At 43.2% G+C, this 17,150-nt stretch overlaps 1 protein-coding gene across 1 annotated transcript in view; it reads left to right on the forward strand.

Moving 5' to 3' along the window:
* The window catches only part of LOC121274324 (serine/threonine-protein phosphatase with EF-hands 2-like), a 57,141-nt gene extending 39,991 nt beyond the window's left edge, over positions 1-17,150 (forward strand). The window contains exons 11-16 of the mRNA XM_041181609.1: positions 3,937-4,015; positions 4,066-4,208; positions 11,672-11,778; positions 12,504-12,667; positions 16,616-16,703; positions 16,857-17,150. Coding sequence (XP_041037543.1) covers positions 3,937-4,015; positions 4,066-4,208; positions 11,672-11,778; positions 12,504-12,667; positions 16,616-16,703; positions 16,857-17,038 — 763 coding nt within the window. The 3' untranslated portion in view covers positions 17,039-17,150. The remainder of the gene's footprint in view (positions 1-3,936; positions 4,016-4,065; positions 4,209-11,671; positions 11,779-12,503; positions 12,668-16,615; positions 16,704-16,856) is intronic.

Genomic DNA, 17,150 nt, shown 5'->3' on the forward strand with positions numbered 1-17,150 from the left:
ATGAGGGGAGGTTGTGCGGGTGAAGGCAGGAGTGAGCGCAAACACGATCAGCAACCTGAGCAGGTGCATGCCATCATTTTACGTGGGCGGACCAGTTAAGGCCCGCCCAGCGTGACGCTCATCCGGAAGTGCTGCGTACTCCCTGTGCAGGCAGGGGGGTGGATTCCCTGAGTCTGGGCCTGCGCTCTTTCATGCATGCATGCGAAAGAGCACAGAAATCTCCCTGAGGCACATCTGTGCCTTAGGGAAATTTGTTTAAGGCTCAAACATTTAAATAAAGAATTGAAAATATTTTAAGACACGTTCCCTCGGGAGCTGGGACATGTCAAGGAACATTCATTTAAAAATGTATTTAATTTATAAACACTTCATGAAACCTCATCCTGTCAGTGGATGAGGTTCCATGAAAAATGTGAAGGCCGCCTGAGCTCATTGCCTGCCACCAGCCTTAAGGTTGGACGGGCAGTTCATTTAATTGATTTAATTAGCTCTAAACAGGCCTCAGTAGGCTTTTGACAGTTCAGTGGCCCGCCGAACTGAAAGCCTAAATAAAAACAGAATTACCTGGAAAAACTCAGCAGGTCTGGCAGCATCGGTGGAGAAGAGTTGACGTTTCAAGTCCTCATGACCCTTCGACAGAACTGGGCGAATCCCAGGAAGGGGTGAAATATAAGCTGGTTTAAGGTGGTGGTGGAGGGGGGTGGGGGGTGGTTGTTGTAGGCAAAAGCAGTGATAGAAGCAGATCATCAAAAGATGTCACAGACAGCAGAACAAAAGAAAACATTGGTGATATTATCTAAACAAATGTGCTAATTAAGAATGGATGGTAGGGCACTCAAGGTATAGCTCTAGTGGGGGTGGGGGGAGCAAAAAGATTTAAAAATATTTTAAAATATTGGAAATAGGTGGGGAAAAAGAAAAATCTATATAATTTATTGGAAAAAAACAAAAGGAAGGGGGAAGAAACAGAAAGGGGGTGGGGATGGAGGGGGGGAGGTCAAGACCTAAAGTTGTTGAATTCAATATTCAATATTTTTTTCCAATAAATTAAATAGATTTTTCTTTTTCCCACCTATTTCCATTATTTTAAAATATTTTTAAATCTTTTATGCTCCCCCCACTAGAGCTATACCTTGAGTGCCCTACCATCCATTCTTAATTAGCACATTCGTTTAGATAATATCACCAAATTCGACACCTATGTGTTCTTTTGTTCTGCTGTCTGTGACATCTTTTGATGATCGGCTTCTATCACTGCTTTTGCCTACAACCACACCTCCTCCCCCCACCCGCCCCCCAACTCCCCCCCCCCACCCACCACCTTAAACCAGCTTATATTTCACCCCTTCCTGGGATTCGCCTAGTTCTGTCGAAGGGTCATGAGGACTCAAAACGTCAACTCTTTTCTTCTCCGCCGATGCTGCCGGACCTGCTGAGTTTTTCCAGGTAATTCTGTTTTTGTTTTGGATTTCCAGCATCCGCAGTTTTTTGTCTTTTGAAAGCCTAAATGATGTGCGGTGACATCGGGATGCTCGCCTAACGTCACTGTGTGTCGTTTTACGCATCGGCGAGCGGGCCCTGCTCCCACTCGCCAAATGGAAAACTCACCCCCCTCCAAATGCCTGGACATGAATAAAAATTAGTCAAGTTAGACACAGCAAAGTGACCAGCTACTGTGGAATTGTCGTCCTCCTCCTTCAGGTACACATGCTTGAAGGGGGCATTGGTGACCATGAACTTCCATTGAAATGGATTGATCCATGATTATACTTGGCAAAGGACTGCAGTGGTTTGCCATTGCCTTCTGCAGAATGGCTGACCTGGAAATTCTCCCCCCTCTTATTGCCTGTCATCAGGTGTATTGGAAGGAATTACAGGCTGATACTCAACCTGTTTGGTTGCATTATGAACACATCAAGTCCAGAAGTGGGACTTGAACCCAGAGTTTCTGGCCCAGAGGTAGGGATTCTACCATGGCCACAAAACCCTGGAAGATCTATACAGCACAAAGTCAGTATCTTAAGAGGAGAGGAAAAATCGGTAATGAGAAGCAAGGGTGACTCTCACCAACTCCTGGAGTTTGTAGATCTTTTTAAGGAATTTCAGACAGACTTTGTAACCCAGATTCAGACAAAGTTGTACCAGCTGGAATAAGGTTACTAATCTAGGATAGAGAAACATAGGAACAGGAGTAGGTCATTCAGCACCTCCAGCCTGTTCTGCAATTCAATTAGATCATGGCTGACCTGTGACCTAATTCCATCCAACCACCTTAGCTGCATATCTATTAATCTCAGGTTTAAAATGATTAACAAAGCTGCGATCTATTATAAAAACAAAAAGTACTGGAAAAATTCAGCAGGTCTGGCAGCATCTGTGGAGAGAGAAACAGAGTTAATGTTTCGAGTCCAAAATTATCTGGCAGCAGTAATCACCGGTGTAAGTGAGATGGCCTCCCCCAAGCCCAAGTATCCCATGGGTTGCCAAGCAATTTTGTCAGCAGACATGATTCCAGAACACAAACGTAGAAATAGGAGCTGATGTAGGCTCTTCAGCCCTTCAATCCTGGTGCAGTATTCGATACAATCATGGTTGACCTTCTACCTCACCCCACCTCCCTGCACTATCCTTATATCTCTTCATTCCCTTAATATCCAAAAATCTATTGATCTCTGTCTTGAATATACTCAATGACCGTACGTCCACAACTCCAAGGTAGAGTATTCGAAAGATTGACAACCCTTTGGGTGAAGAAGTTCCTGCTCATTTCAGCCCCAAATAGCTGATCCCTTATTCTGAGTGTGACCCATGGTTCTAGACTCTCCAGCCCAGAGAAACATCCTTCCAGTATCTACCCTATGAAGCCTCTTAAGAATTTTGTGTTTCAATGAGGCCACCTTTCATACTTTTAAATTCCAAGAAATATAGGCCCAGTCTGCTTAATCTTTTTTCATAGGACAATCCTCTCATTCCAGGAACCAGCCTAGTGAAGGTTCACTACAAGGATACCCTACAAGGATAGTATATCCTTAGGAAGGGAACCAAAACCGTACACTTGTTCCAGGTATGGTCTCAACAAGACCCTATGCAATTGCAGCAAGACTCTTCACTCCTGTACTCCAATCCCTTTTGTAATAAAGGGCAACATACCACTTGCATTCCTAATTGCCTGTTGTAACTGTATGTTAACTTTCTATTATTCATGTACAAGGACACCTAAGCTCTCTGAGTACAAACATTTCCCAGTTCCTCACCACTTAAAAAATATTCAGCATTAATATTTTTCCTTCCAAAGTGGATAACTTCACACTCCCCCCACATCATATTCCATCTGCCATGGTCTCGCCCATTCACTTATTCTGTCTATGTCCCTTTGCATCCTCCTTGCATTCTTCTCAAGGATTACTTTTGCATCTCACTTTGTATTGTCAGCAATTTTGGATACATTACACTTGGTCCCCTCATCTAAGTCACTGATATAGATTGTAAACAGATGAGGCCGAGGCACTGATTCTTGCAGTAGCCCACTGGTTATAGTCTATCAACCTGAAAATGACCCATTTGTTCCTACTCTCCTTTCGGTCTGCTAAGCAATTTTCAATCCATGCTAATATATGACCCCCATGCCATAAGCCCTAATTTTGTGTAATAGACCTTTATGTGGTACTGTACCTTATTGAATGTTTATTGAAAACCCAAAAAAATACGCTCACAGATTGTCCATTGTCTACTCTGCTAATTACAACCTCGAAGAAATCTAACAAACTTTTCAAACACGATTTGCCTTTCATAAATCCATGATGATTTTGTGTAACCATATCATGACTCACTAAGTGCACTGTTAACACATCCTTAATAACAGATAGTAGCATTTTTCCTACTAATAATGTCAAGCTAACTGGCCCATAGTTCCCCATTTTCTCTCTCCCTTTCGAGTAAGAAATTACTTGGTCAAGTTGTCTCCATTGTTGAAAAAGTGCCTGAACTGTATAAATTTTGTTTCTACAGCAGGTTTGCCCATTAATTTCCTTCATTACATTGTTACTCTTTTTATTGTGAATATAGGTCCTGACCATATTTTCTGCTTCTAATTATTATGAAGTTGGCAGTAACAGAGGAGCTTATGTGAAGCTTGGTCCTGACCTTGTTCCTCATTTTGTACAGTATCAAGTTAGTCAAAGTACTCGGAAGTTAACCCTGAGACAAAGGTGTGTAAACTATCAGCATTGACCTTCTCTTAATAAATGCCAGAGGAACATCCTGCATTACAGTGCAAACAGTCTGATGGTACTCTTGCTTCTGTAGCCAAATGCTATACTATATGTACTTTCATCACTATATAGTAACTGGATTATCTGAGGAAAGTGTACATTTTAGAATAGAAAGTGAACTTTTGTGGATGGAGCGGGGTGGGGAGGAAGGCAAATGTTTTCTAAGTAGAAGTCTGTGCTTCCCTTTCCTTTTTTTTATTTCGTCTTGGTCGAATACTGGTGAAGCAGGGAAAAGAGCCATCAGCAGCTACAGGCTATATTTGGCTGCAAGGAGAAGCCTTACATTTCCATTTACCTCCCTCAATCACTCATTCTTCACCTACTCCATCATGTGACCCATTTACCTTCTCACCATTCCCTCCCTCCTCAGTCCCATTATGACCCCTACATCTTCCTCTTTGAACTATCCAATCAAATCTGTACTTCTTCCTCCCCTTTGCTTTGATGTCACTCACCTAACCCTCAATCCTCCATTCATTCTCCTTCCCACTCCCATTGACTTTCTCTGAGTTCAGATTGTTAGAAACTAGAAATCCCTCATTCTGTATGTTTCCCACCTGTCCTCTCTGCTGCCACCCTCCTTCCATATCTGCTTCCCTCACAGTTGGCTGCCAGAGTTCATTGTACTTTAAAAACAAAAAGAAATCAAATGGATGAAGAATGACACTCTCCATCTCACATTAGCAATTGGAAGCTTTGTCCTGCCGCTGTAAGCAATTATGAATCACTTTTTCTAACTGCCAACATTTGTTGAATTTTGAAATCAATAATTATTTTCAAAGTTAAAGGGAACTTTAAACTCCATTTAAGGTCTGCTGCTTAGGTTATTCAATGCCTGCGCCCTGCTTTTTGTGGACAGAACAAATACCTGGACAATTTTCCACTTTATCAGGTAGATGCCAGTGTAGTAGCTGTACCAGAACAACTTGGCTAGAGGGCTTGTCTAGTTCTGTTTTACAGATCTTCAGCAATACAACCGGATGGTGTCAGGGCCCTTAGCATATGTACACGTACACACACTATTGACTGTGCTTGAAAATTGCAACTGGGATCCTCCAGGACAGACAGCTCCTGACAGAACAGACTCAGCTACTTGACCTTACCCTCACCAATCTACCTGTCACAGATGTATCTGTCCATGCTGGTATTGGTAGAAGTGACTACTGCACAGTCGTTGCGGAAACTAAGTCCTGCCTTCACATTGAGGATACCCACCATCTTGTTGTGTGAGACTACTGCCATGTTAAATGGATTAGATTTCAAACAGATCTAGCAATTCAAAACCAAGCATCCATGAGGCGCTATGAGCCACTGGCAGCAGCAGAATTGTATTCAACCACAGTCTGTAACCTTGTGGCCTGGCATATCCCACACTCTACCATTACCACCAAGCCAGGAGATCAACCCTGGTTCAGTGAAGAGTGCAAGAGGCATGCCAGGTGCAGCAGCAAGCATACCTAACAATGAGGTGTCAGCCTGGTGAAGTTACAACACACGGCTACTTGTATGCCAAACAGCATAAGCAGCGTGCAATAGACAGAGCTAAGCGATCGCTCAAGCAACGGATCAGATCCAAGCTCTGCAGTCGTGAATGGTGGTAGACAGTTAAACAACTCACTGGAGGAGGAGGCTCCACAAATATCCTCATCTTCAATGTAGTGGAGTCCAGCACATCAATGCAAAAGACAAGGCTGAAGCATTTGCAGCAATCTTCAGCTAGAACTGCCAAGTGGCCATCTGGGCCTCTTCCAAAGGTTCCCAGCATCTTGGGTGCTGGTCTTCAGCCAATTCAATTCACTCTACATGATATCAAGAAACTGCTGAAGGCACTGGATACTGCAAAGGCTATGGACCCTGACAACATTCCAGCAATAGTACTGTGCTCCAGAACTTGCTGCGCCCCTAGCCAAGTTGATCCAGTACACCGACAACACTTGCATTTACACAATGTGGTTGCAAATTGCACAGATATGTCTTGTACACAAAAAGCAGGACAAATCCAACACAGCCAATTACTGCCCCATCAGTCTATTCTCGATTATCAACAAAGTGATGGAAGGGGTCATTGACAGTGCTATCAAATGACACTTGGTTCTGCAATAACCTGCTCAATGATGCTCAGTTTGGGTTCCACCAGGACCACCCAGCTTCTTACTTCATTACAGCCTTGGTCCAATCATGGACAAAAGAGCTGAACTTCAGAGGCGAGGTGAGAGTGACTGCTTTTGACATCAAGGCAGCATTTGACCGAGCGTCTAGGAGCCCTAGCAAAACTGAAGTTGATGGGAAACAGGGGAAAACTCTCCACTAGTTGGAGCCATACCTAGCACAAAGGAAGATGATTGTGATTGTTGGAGGTCAATCATCTCTGTTCTAGGACATCACTGAAGGAGTTCCTCAGGGTAGTGTCCTAGGCCCAACCATCTTCAGCTGCTTCATCAATGACCTTCCTTCCATCATAAGGTCAGACATGGGGATGTTTGTGGATGATTGCACAATTGCATCATTCTCGACTCCTCAGATACTGAAAGTCCATGCAGCAAGACCGGGCCAACATTCAGATTTGGGCTGGTAAGTGTTGAGTAACATTCAAGCCACACAACTGCCATGCAGTGACCATCAGCAACAAGAGGAAACAAGAGAGAATTTAACTATCACCCCTTGACATTCAACGGCATTACCATTGCTGAACACCCCACCTATCAATATCCTGTGGGTTACCACTGACCAGAAACTGAACTGGACTGGACTAGATAAATATTGTGACTATGAGAGTAGGTCAGAGGCTGGGAATTCTGCAGTGAGCAACTCACCTCCTGAGTCCCCAAAATCTGTCTACCATCTACAAGGCACAAGTCAGGAGTGTGATGGAATACTCTCCACTTGCCTGGATGAGTTTAGTTCCAACAGCGCTCAAGAAGCTCAACACCATCCAGGATAAAGCAGCCCACTTGATTGGCACACTCCCTGTACCATCAACACACAGTGGCAGCAGTGTGTACCATTGCACTGCAGCAACTCATCAATGCTCCTTCAACAGCATCCTCCAAACCTGTGACCTCGACCACCTCAAAGGACAAGGGCACAGTAGGTGCATGGGAATACCATCATCTGCAAGTTCCCCTCCAAGCAACAAACCATCCTGACTTGGAACTGTATCAGCATTCCTTCACTGTCATTGGATCAAAATCTTGGAACTCCCCTCTCTAACAGCACTGTGGGTGTACCTATACCGCAGTCAAGAAGGCAGCTCACCACCACCTTCTCAAGGGCAACTAGAGATGGACAATAAATGCTGGTCTAGCCATCAATAAATTTTAAAAATAGGAACATAGGAACAGAAGGTGGCCATTCAGCCCATCAAGCTTGCTCCACCATTCAATGCAATCATGGCTGATTGAACACTTTTACCCACACTATCCCCATAACTCTTTAGATTTCTGAGTAATAATAATGTATCAATCTCTACCTTAAACATACTCAATGACTGAGCATCCACAGCCCTCTGGAGCAGTGAATTCCAAAGATTCACAAGCCTCTGAGGAGAGAAATTTCTCCTCATCTCGGTCCTCAGTGGCTCCCCCCTTATTTTGAAATTGTCTCCCTGGTTCTAGACTCCAACCAGGGGAAACATCTTACCTGCATCTACCCCTGTCTATTCCTTTAAGTATTTTTTAGGTTTCAATGAGATCACCTCTCATTCTTCGAAACTCTAGAGAATACAGGCCCAGTTTCCCCAGTCTCTCTTCACAGGATAGTCCCGCCAACCCTGGAACAAGTCTGGTGAACCTTTGTTGCACTCCCTCTATGGCAATAAATTCCTTTCTGAGGTAAGGTGACCAAAACTGCATATAGTACTCCAGGTGCGGTCTATCCAAGCTTCTATCCAATTGAAGCAAGACTTCACTACTCCTGTCTTCAAATCCTCTTGTGATAAAGAGCAACATACAATTAGCCTTCCTAACTGCCTGCTGCACCTGCATGTTAGCATTCAGTGACTTATGGACAAGGACTTCCAGGTTCCTTTGTGCACCTACACTTTCTAATCTCTTACCATTTTGGAAATATTCTGCACATCTGTTCCTTCTACCAAAGCGGATAACCTCACATTTTTCCACATTATATTCCACCTGCCATGCTCTTGCCCACTCACTAAGTCTGTCCAAATCTTCCTGTAGCCGTTTTACATCTTCCTCACAACATACATTCCCACCTAGCTTTGTATCATCCGGAGGCTTGGAAATATTACGTTTGGTCCCCATATCCAAATCATTGATATATATTGTGAACAGCTGGGGCCCAAGTACTGAGCCTTGTGGTACCCCACTAGTCACAGGCTGCCAACACAAGACTGACCCATTTATTCCTACTCTCTGTTTTCTGCCTGTTAACCAATCCTTAATCCATGGCAGTACATTGCCTCCTATCCAATATGCTTCTATTTTGCTAATTAACCTCCTGTGGGGTACTTTATCAAAAGCCTTCTGAAAATCCAAGTATACTACTGTCCATCAACTCTTCTTTATCAACTTTGTTAATAACATCCTCAAAAAACTAGTCAAACATGATTTCCCATTCTCCACTCCACGCTGACTATGCTCAGTCAGATCCTGATTATCCAGGTATCCATTTATCACATCCTTTAGAATAGATTCTAGCATTTTCCCTACTACTGATGTAAGGCTAACAGGTCTGGAGTTCCTTGTTTTGCTCTCGCTCATTTCCTAAATAGTGGGGTGACATTTGCTCCCTTCCAATCTTCAGGAACCATTCTAGAATCTATAGAATTTTGGAAAAGGATCACCAATGCAACCAACCTCTCTGTAGCAACCTCTTTCAACACTCTGGAATGCAGAATATCAGGTCCCAGTGACTTAACAACTTTCAGTCCCATTAATTTCTCCAATACAACCTTCTTACTTGCAGCCACTCCATGACATCCTTGACCCTGCATCAGGGAGGCAACACACAATCCTAGAGTCACGTTTACTGCCGCAAAAACACCTGTCTGATCCCCAGACTACAGAATCTCCTATCACTATTGCCCTTCCATTCTTCTTCCTCCCCCACTGTACAGCTGAGCCACCTGTGGTGCCACAGGCTTGGCTCTGGCTGTATCCCCCTGAGGAATCATCGCCCTCACCAGCATCCAAAATGGAAAATCAATTAGCAAGCAGGATAGACTCAGGGGGTTCCTGCACTACCTGCCTGGTTCTCCTCGACTGCGCGGTCACTCATTCCCTCTCTGGCTGTGTGCTTTTGACCTGCAGTATGACCACCTCCCTAAACATCCTCTGCCTCGCGGATGCACAACAGTGAATTCCAGCCACTGCTCAGGTTCCGAAACCTGGAGCTCAAGCTTGTGCAGCTGGTGACACTTCCTATAGATGTGTTTGTCAGGGATACATGGTGCATTCATGACTTCACACATACTGCAGGATGTACATTCCACTTAGCTGAGCTGACCTGCCATCCTGTAACTCTAAAAGCTATTTATTATATTTAGAGTGAGTAGAACAAATTACTAGTAACTTAACTTTACTACATTTACACTAACTTTATCTTGCTTTGGTTTACTTTATTACTTTATTTCACTTTGACTTGATTTAACTTTACTTCCCTATTGCTAATGTTCCTTACTGAAATCCAAGTAGCTTCTTCTTTATAAATTATACGTTTTTCTAGTTTTAAACTATTTAAACATACTCCCTAACAGCAGCTTCTCATCAACCAATGAACTTACAGTTTTTCTGTGATGTCGCTCCTGGATTTTTTTCAAACTCAGCTTGCTGCCAGAGTACAAGTGTCCCTTGTAGGTCCAGCTGTCTCTGTTCCCGGAAGGCGAGAGAAGGCCCCGAGCCTCACCCTCTATTTATCCGCTGCCCAAGTAGAGGTGTCCTTCGCAGGTCTGGAACTGGGATCCAGTAAAGGCCTTGGGCCCTGACAACATCCTAGTTGTACTACTGAAGACTTGCACTGCAGAACTGGACACACCTCTAGCCAAGCTTTCCAGTATGGTTACAACACTGGCATTGACTAGACAACATGGAAAACTGCCCAGTTGTGCCCTGTTCACAAAAGCAGGACAAATGCAGCCAATTGCCATCCTACTTGTTTACTGTCAGTCATCAGCAAAGTAAGGGAAGGGGTTGTCAATTGTGCCATCAAGGGAGAATTACTCAGTAATAACCTGCTCACTGATGCTCAGTTCAGGTTCCAGCTGGAACTGTAGGCTCCAAATTTCATTACAGCCTTGGCCCCAAGATGGACGAAAGAACTGAGTGCCATAGGTGAGATGAGAATGACTGCTCTTAATATCAGGACAGCATTTGACCAAATGTGGCCTCAAGAAATCCCAAAAAAAAATGATACCAGGGAGAAAGCTCTCCATTGGCTGGAGTCAAATCTAGCACAAAGGGGTGTGGTTGTTGGAGGTCAATCAGTTCAGCCCCAGAACATTACTGCAGGAGTTCCTCAGGGTTGTGTCCTAGGCTCAACCATCTTCAGGTGCTTCATCAGTGACCTTTCCTACATCATAAGGTCAGAACTGGGCAGTTCACTGATGATTGTCGTGTTCAGTTCCATCTGTAATGCCTCAGATACTGAAGCAGTGAGTGTTCATATGCAGCAAGACCTGGACAACATTCAAGCTTGGGCTGATAAGTGGCATCTCCAATAAGAGAGAATATAACTAACTCCTCTTGACATTCAATGGCATTACCATGGCTGAATCGCCCACCATCAACATCCTGGGGGTTACCATTGGCTAGAATCTAAACTGGACCAGCCAGATAAATGTGGCGGCTACAAGAGCAGGTCAGAGACTGGGAATTCCTGCGGGAATAACTCACTTCCTGACTTCTCATACCCTGTCCACCGTCTACTAGGCACAGGTCAGGATTGTGTTGGAATACCCTCCACTTACCCGAATGAGTGCAGATCCAACAATGTTCAAGAAGCTCAACACTATCCAGGACAAAACAAAAACAGAATTACCTGGAAAAACTCAGCAGGTCTGGCAGCATCGGCGGAGAAGAAAAGAGTTGACGTTTCGAGTCCTCATGACCCTGCAACAGAACTGATTTTTCTTTACAAGGAGAGGGGTGAAATATAAGCTGGTTTAAGGTGGGTTGGGGGGGGGGGAAGAGATCATCTTTTGATGATCTGCTCCTATCACTGCTTGCTTGTCCCTACAACAATAAGCACCCCCCCCTCCACTTCATAAAACTCCATCCCCCACTATCCAGGACAAAGCAGTCAGCTTGATTGCATCCCATCTACCAGGTTAAATCTTTAGTTACTAGATTTCCGATATGTATCACTGACTTCTAACTATATTCTATTTACCAACCTGTACTTTAATGTGCAAATATATTCTAATCAGCAATTTTTTTATGCAGAGTGAGTAGAGTTGAAAGGTCAGCACTAGGAGCTCTGCGGAAGAAGATTTTTGCCCATAAATCAGACCTGATCAGTGCATTTGAGTATTATGATAAGAATAAAACAGGTAGGGTTACAAAGTTCATTTGTAAATAGATTGTGACTTATTTCACATGATCTGTACTTTTCCAAGACTGCTGACCAATCTGAATGATAGTCCAGCCAATTGTTTAATACTTCTTATTTGGTAAAGAGCTAACTGTAAGAACTGTAAGCACAATTTGCATGCAATAGAAATTTATCTTAAAATGTTGCAGAAAGTTGACATCAAATTTTATCATATAGCATCTTCCAAGTTCTGCCAAAGATGCAAGAACAATTCTATTTGGTGCAGTTTTAAAGAATTGACTCTAACCAGAATATTTTACAATGCAGTAAATTACTTTGTACACAAGAAGGTTGCGTGTCTTAAAAGTTGATCTCCAGGCTCCAAACTATTTCAGTTTAATATACTAAACAAGCCCATTCCAATACCTGGTTTTGATCTGAAGAAAAACTGAAATTAATCACTTAAATCTAAGCTACCCAGGCATTCACAGCTAGATGCATGATGTTGTGGTGATTGGAGGAATACAAAGAACGAATAATCTATGTGATAGTTAATCCATTTTCTTTATGCTGGACCTTCACAGACTGTGGGCATTAACCAGAATTGTACAGATTATGACTGAGGCCTGAGGAATCATTACATCAGCTGTTCTACCCAATCTCCCAAACTTAGACAATAATATTTGATAGGTGTACCACCATTTCTTTTTGCTATCAAGTGAATAAGTGTCTTTCAAAACATAGGTAAAATTTCACTGAATGACTGGGCAAATGCTCTGGAGACGATCTTAGCTCTGGGTCTGCCATGGCGTGTTTTGCGATCCCAACTTGTGCCCAACACTCCTAAAGGACTTCTGAATTTTTACTCATGGTTTGATGATCTTGCCATAGAGAAGCCCATTGCACAGGTAGGACAATGTGTTTTCAGCATGCATAAGTATCCAGAAACAATAGGGAGGGGATACAGAATGTTAGCAGAATAGGGACACATCATAATACAGTAAAACAATCAAGTCAGAGGGAGTACAGCTGCATTAAGTTTCAAGGGAGTAAGGCAAGCCTGGATGGCCTCCACTTTAATGCCAGAAGTATTACAGGTAAAATGGGTGAGGATTGACATGTGAATTGTGATATAGTAGCCATCACTGAGACGTGGTTGAGGGAAGGGCAGGATTGGCAGCTCAACATTCTGGGATATAGAATCTTCAGGCAAGACAGGGGAGGGACAAAAGAGGAGGAGGTGTTGCTTTATTAGTTAAGGAGTCCATTACTGCAGTAAGGAGAGATGATATCTTGGAGGGGGCATCGAATGAAGCTTTGTGGGTAGAGATTAGGAATAAAAAAAGGGGCAACCACATTATTAGGTGTTTATTATAGGCCCCCAGATAGTCAGCAGGAAATTGAGGAGCAAATATGTGCACAATTTGTGGTGTGTAAAAACAATAACAATAGGGTAATTATATTAGGTGATTTCAACATTCCCAACATTAATTGGGATAGACATAGTGTTAAGGGCTTGGATGGAGTGGATTTCTTGAAATGTGTACAGAAGAACTTTTTAGGTCAGTATGTAGAGGGTCCAACAAGGGACGGTGCATTACTGGACCTAATTCTGGTGACTGAAGCCGGACAGGTGGCTGAGATGGTAGTGGGCGAACATTTTAGCAATAGCAACCACAACATGGTACAGTTTAAGATTGTTATGGACAAAGAAATCAACAAGTTGCAAGAAAATGTTTTGGACTGGGGCAGAGTGGATTTTAATAAAGTTTAGTTTAGTATTGGAGGTGTTGGCAGGCTTAAAAGTGGACAAATCTCCAGGTCCAGATGCTTTGTGTCCCAGACTGCTGAGGGTGGTGAGGGAGGCAAGGGAGGAGATCGCAGGGGCTCTGACCCGAATTTTTAATTCCTCTCTGGCCATGGGGGAGGTGCCAGAGGACTGGAGAACAGCTAATGTGGTTCCGCTATTTATGAAGGGTTGTAGAGATAAGCCAGGGAACTACAGGCCAATGAGTCTCACGTCAGTTGTAGGGAAACTATTGGAGAAATTTCTGAAGGAGATTATCTATCTTCACTTGGAGAGGCAAGGTTTGATCAGGGATAGTCAGCATGGCTTTGTCAGAGAGAGGTCATGGCTAACAAATTTGATTGAATTTTTTGAGGAGGTGACCAGGTGTGTAGATGAGGGTAGTGCAGTTGATGTAGGTTATATGGATTTCAGCAAAGCCTATGACAAGGTCCCACACGGGAGACTTTTAAAGAAGGCAAATGCACATGGGATACAGGGTAATTTGATAAGTTGGATTCAAAATTGGCTTAGTTGTAGGAGGCAGAGGGTGATGACACAAGGATGCTTTAGTGACTGGAAGCCAGTGTCCAGTGGCGTACCACAGGGATCTGTGCTCGGTCTCCTATTATTTGTCATTTATATAAACGACATAGATGACTATGTTGGGGGTAGGATTAGTAAGTTTGCGGATGACACGTAGATTGGCCGGGTGGTTAACAGTGAGCTTGAGTGTCTTGGGCTACAAGTAGATATAGATGGGATGGTCAAATGGGCAGATAAGTGGCTGATGGAATTTAACCCTGAAAAGTGTGAGGTGATACACTTCGGAAGGAGTAAATTGACAAGGAAGTATTCAATGAACGGCATGGCACTAGGAAATTCTGAGGAACACAGGGACCTTGGCATGTGTGTCCATAGATCTTTGAAGGCAGAGGGGCATGTTAGTGGGGTGGTGAAAAAGGCATATGGGACACTTGCCTTTATCAATCGAGGCATAGATTACAAAAGTATGGAGGTCATGTTGGAGTTGTATAGAACCTTGATGAGGCCACAGCTGGAGTACTGTGTGCAGTTCTGGTCGCCACATTAAAGGAAGGATGTGATTGCATTGGAGGGGGTGCAGAGGAGATTCATCAGGATGTTGCCTGGGATGAAACATTTAAGTTATGAAGAGAGGTTGGATAGACTTGGGTTGTTTTCGTTGGAGCAGAGAAAACTGAAGGGTGACCTGATCGAGGTGTACAAGATTATGAGGGGCATGGACTGGGTGGATAGGGAGCAGCTGTTCCCCTTAGTTGAAGGGTCAGTCACAAGGGGGCATAAGTTCAAGGTGAGAGGCAGGAGGTTTAGGGGAGATGTGAGGAAAAACTTTTTTACCCAGAGGGTGGTGATGGTCTGGAGTGTGCTGCCTGGGATGGTGGTGGAGGCGGGTTGCCTCACATCCTTTAAAAAGTACCTGGATGAGCACTTGGCACGTCATAACATTCAAGGCTATGGGTCAAGTGCTGGTAAATGGGATTAGGTAGGTAGGTCAGGTGTTTCTCACGTGTCAGTGCAGACTCGATGGGCTGAATGGCGTCTTCTGCACTGTGATTCTGTGAATGAGACATACATATATGCAATGCTGCGTAAAGTTTATTTGGGCTTTCTAAAACACTTCACAATGAATTATATGAAACCATAAGAACTATTATATAGGCAAACGCAAGATTCAAAGAGATGAATGATCAGTTAATTTTTTTTGCTGGTAATGGAAGAAATTGTTAGCCAAACCAAGAAATTAGCTATCAGATTAATATAGACCAATTAAGAAATGATAATTGTATATTTGATGAAATGTCTGAGCAGGCATTTCAGTGCAATACTGAGGGAGTGCTGCCCTTTCAGAGATGTTGTCTTTTGGATGAACTAAAGGAGAAGATATTTGGAAGGGTAACTGAAAGCTTGGCCAAAGAGGTAAGCTTTAAGCAGGGTCACAAGGAAGGAGAATGACGTGGAAAGAATCAGAATTCCACAGCTTAGAGCTTAATGATTGTAAGCATGCTTATTAATGGTGGCGCAAAGGGAGTAGGGGGATGCACAGTAGGCCAGAGTTAGAAAAGTGCAGAGTTTTCAGAGAGATGTAGGAAATTACAGAAATTGGGAGCGGTTAGGCCATGAAGGTTTCTGAACACAAGGATGAGAATTTTAAAATTGGATTTAAATTTTGTGGAACTGGAACCAGCCTCGGTCAGCAAGCACAGTGGTGATCAGCAGGCAGACCTTGGTGTTAAGATATGGGCAGTAGAGTTTTGGATGAACTGAAATTTATGGAGGGTGGAAGGCCAGCCAGTGGAGCATTAGAATAGTCAGGCTGGAGATGACAATAGCATGGATGAGGGATTTGGCACCAGATGTTATGAAGGCAAAAGCACTTTTGTGATGAAGAAATGAGGTCTGAAGCTCAGCTCAGGGTCAGATTATACATTGAGGTTGCAAACAATTAACCTCAACCTGAGACAGTATCCAGAGAGAGAATCACTGGTGATGATATAGAGTTTGTGGCAGGGCCAAAAGACAACTGCTGCAGTTTTTCTATGTTTAACTGAAGGCATTTGTGATTTATCCAGGACTGAATGCCAAACAAGCAGGCTGAACACACAGAGGCACTGGAGGGACTGAGTGAGCTGAATGTTTTCAGTGTTTCACATTCCAGTTGGCAAAAAGTGTGCAAAATGCTTTAATTTGTATTAGACATTTCATTCTGCTACATGCTAGAATATTCCACAGCTATTCAACCTGCAAGCTGCATTTTAAACATGCTTGTATATACAGGGGTTAATTATCTTTGATGCAGGGGACAGGTGGCAATACACCTACAATAATTAATGGTAAAGAACATTTGAAGAGTCATAGAGAAAGCTGCTAACATGGAGAGTTGACAGCTGTATCAATTGCTAATGTGCCAGGCAGATGTGCCAGGCAGATGTGACCAGTGTAAGGGACATGACCATCTTGTGACAGTAATAGCTGCTGATCCATCTAGCACAGTTTTTAAAAAAATTAAAAGCGCCTTTTTTCTTTCCAGCACATACAACCCAGTTTGCTAGAAATGCTTTACAGAAGCAGGTCTGACCTGGAAACCATTTTTAGAATTTTTGACAGTGACAACTCAGGTAAGCGCCGATTGCAAAACATTCTTTCCCCCTGGTATTTTGGAGACTAAAACAGAGAAAGTGGGGAAACCGGCAAGAAAATAATAAAAAATTGTACTTGTTGCTTTGTGTCATGGAAGCAAAATAAACTGTTCACTTTCATGTCTGTGGCAGGTCTGATATCATTTCAGGAATTTCAAAAAACTTGTAAACTCCTCAGTTCTCACCTTAAGATTGATATTAGTGATAAAGCCATTGGTGACCTAGCTCGCAGCATGGACTTCAATAAGGATGGAAGTATAGACATTAACGAGTTCCTTGAGGCTTTCCGTCTGGTCGATAAATCCAATTACTAAGATGGAGATGCTGGTTTGCTGATAATTCCACAATTGAGCATGATGGATTAAGCAAAGAATAAAAAGGAAGATAATCTCCAAGTGAAGTTGTCATGGTGACGGATGGATTTAT

This window comes from Carcharodon carcharias, chromosome 1, assembly GCF_017639515.1.
Source record: "Carcharodon carcharias isolate sCarCar2 chromosome 1, sCarCar2.pri, whole genome shotgun sequence".
Lineage (NCBI taxonomy): Eukaryota > Metazoa > Chordata > Chondrichthyes > Lamniformes > Lamnidae > Carcharodon > Carcharodon carcharias.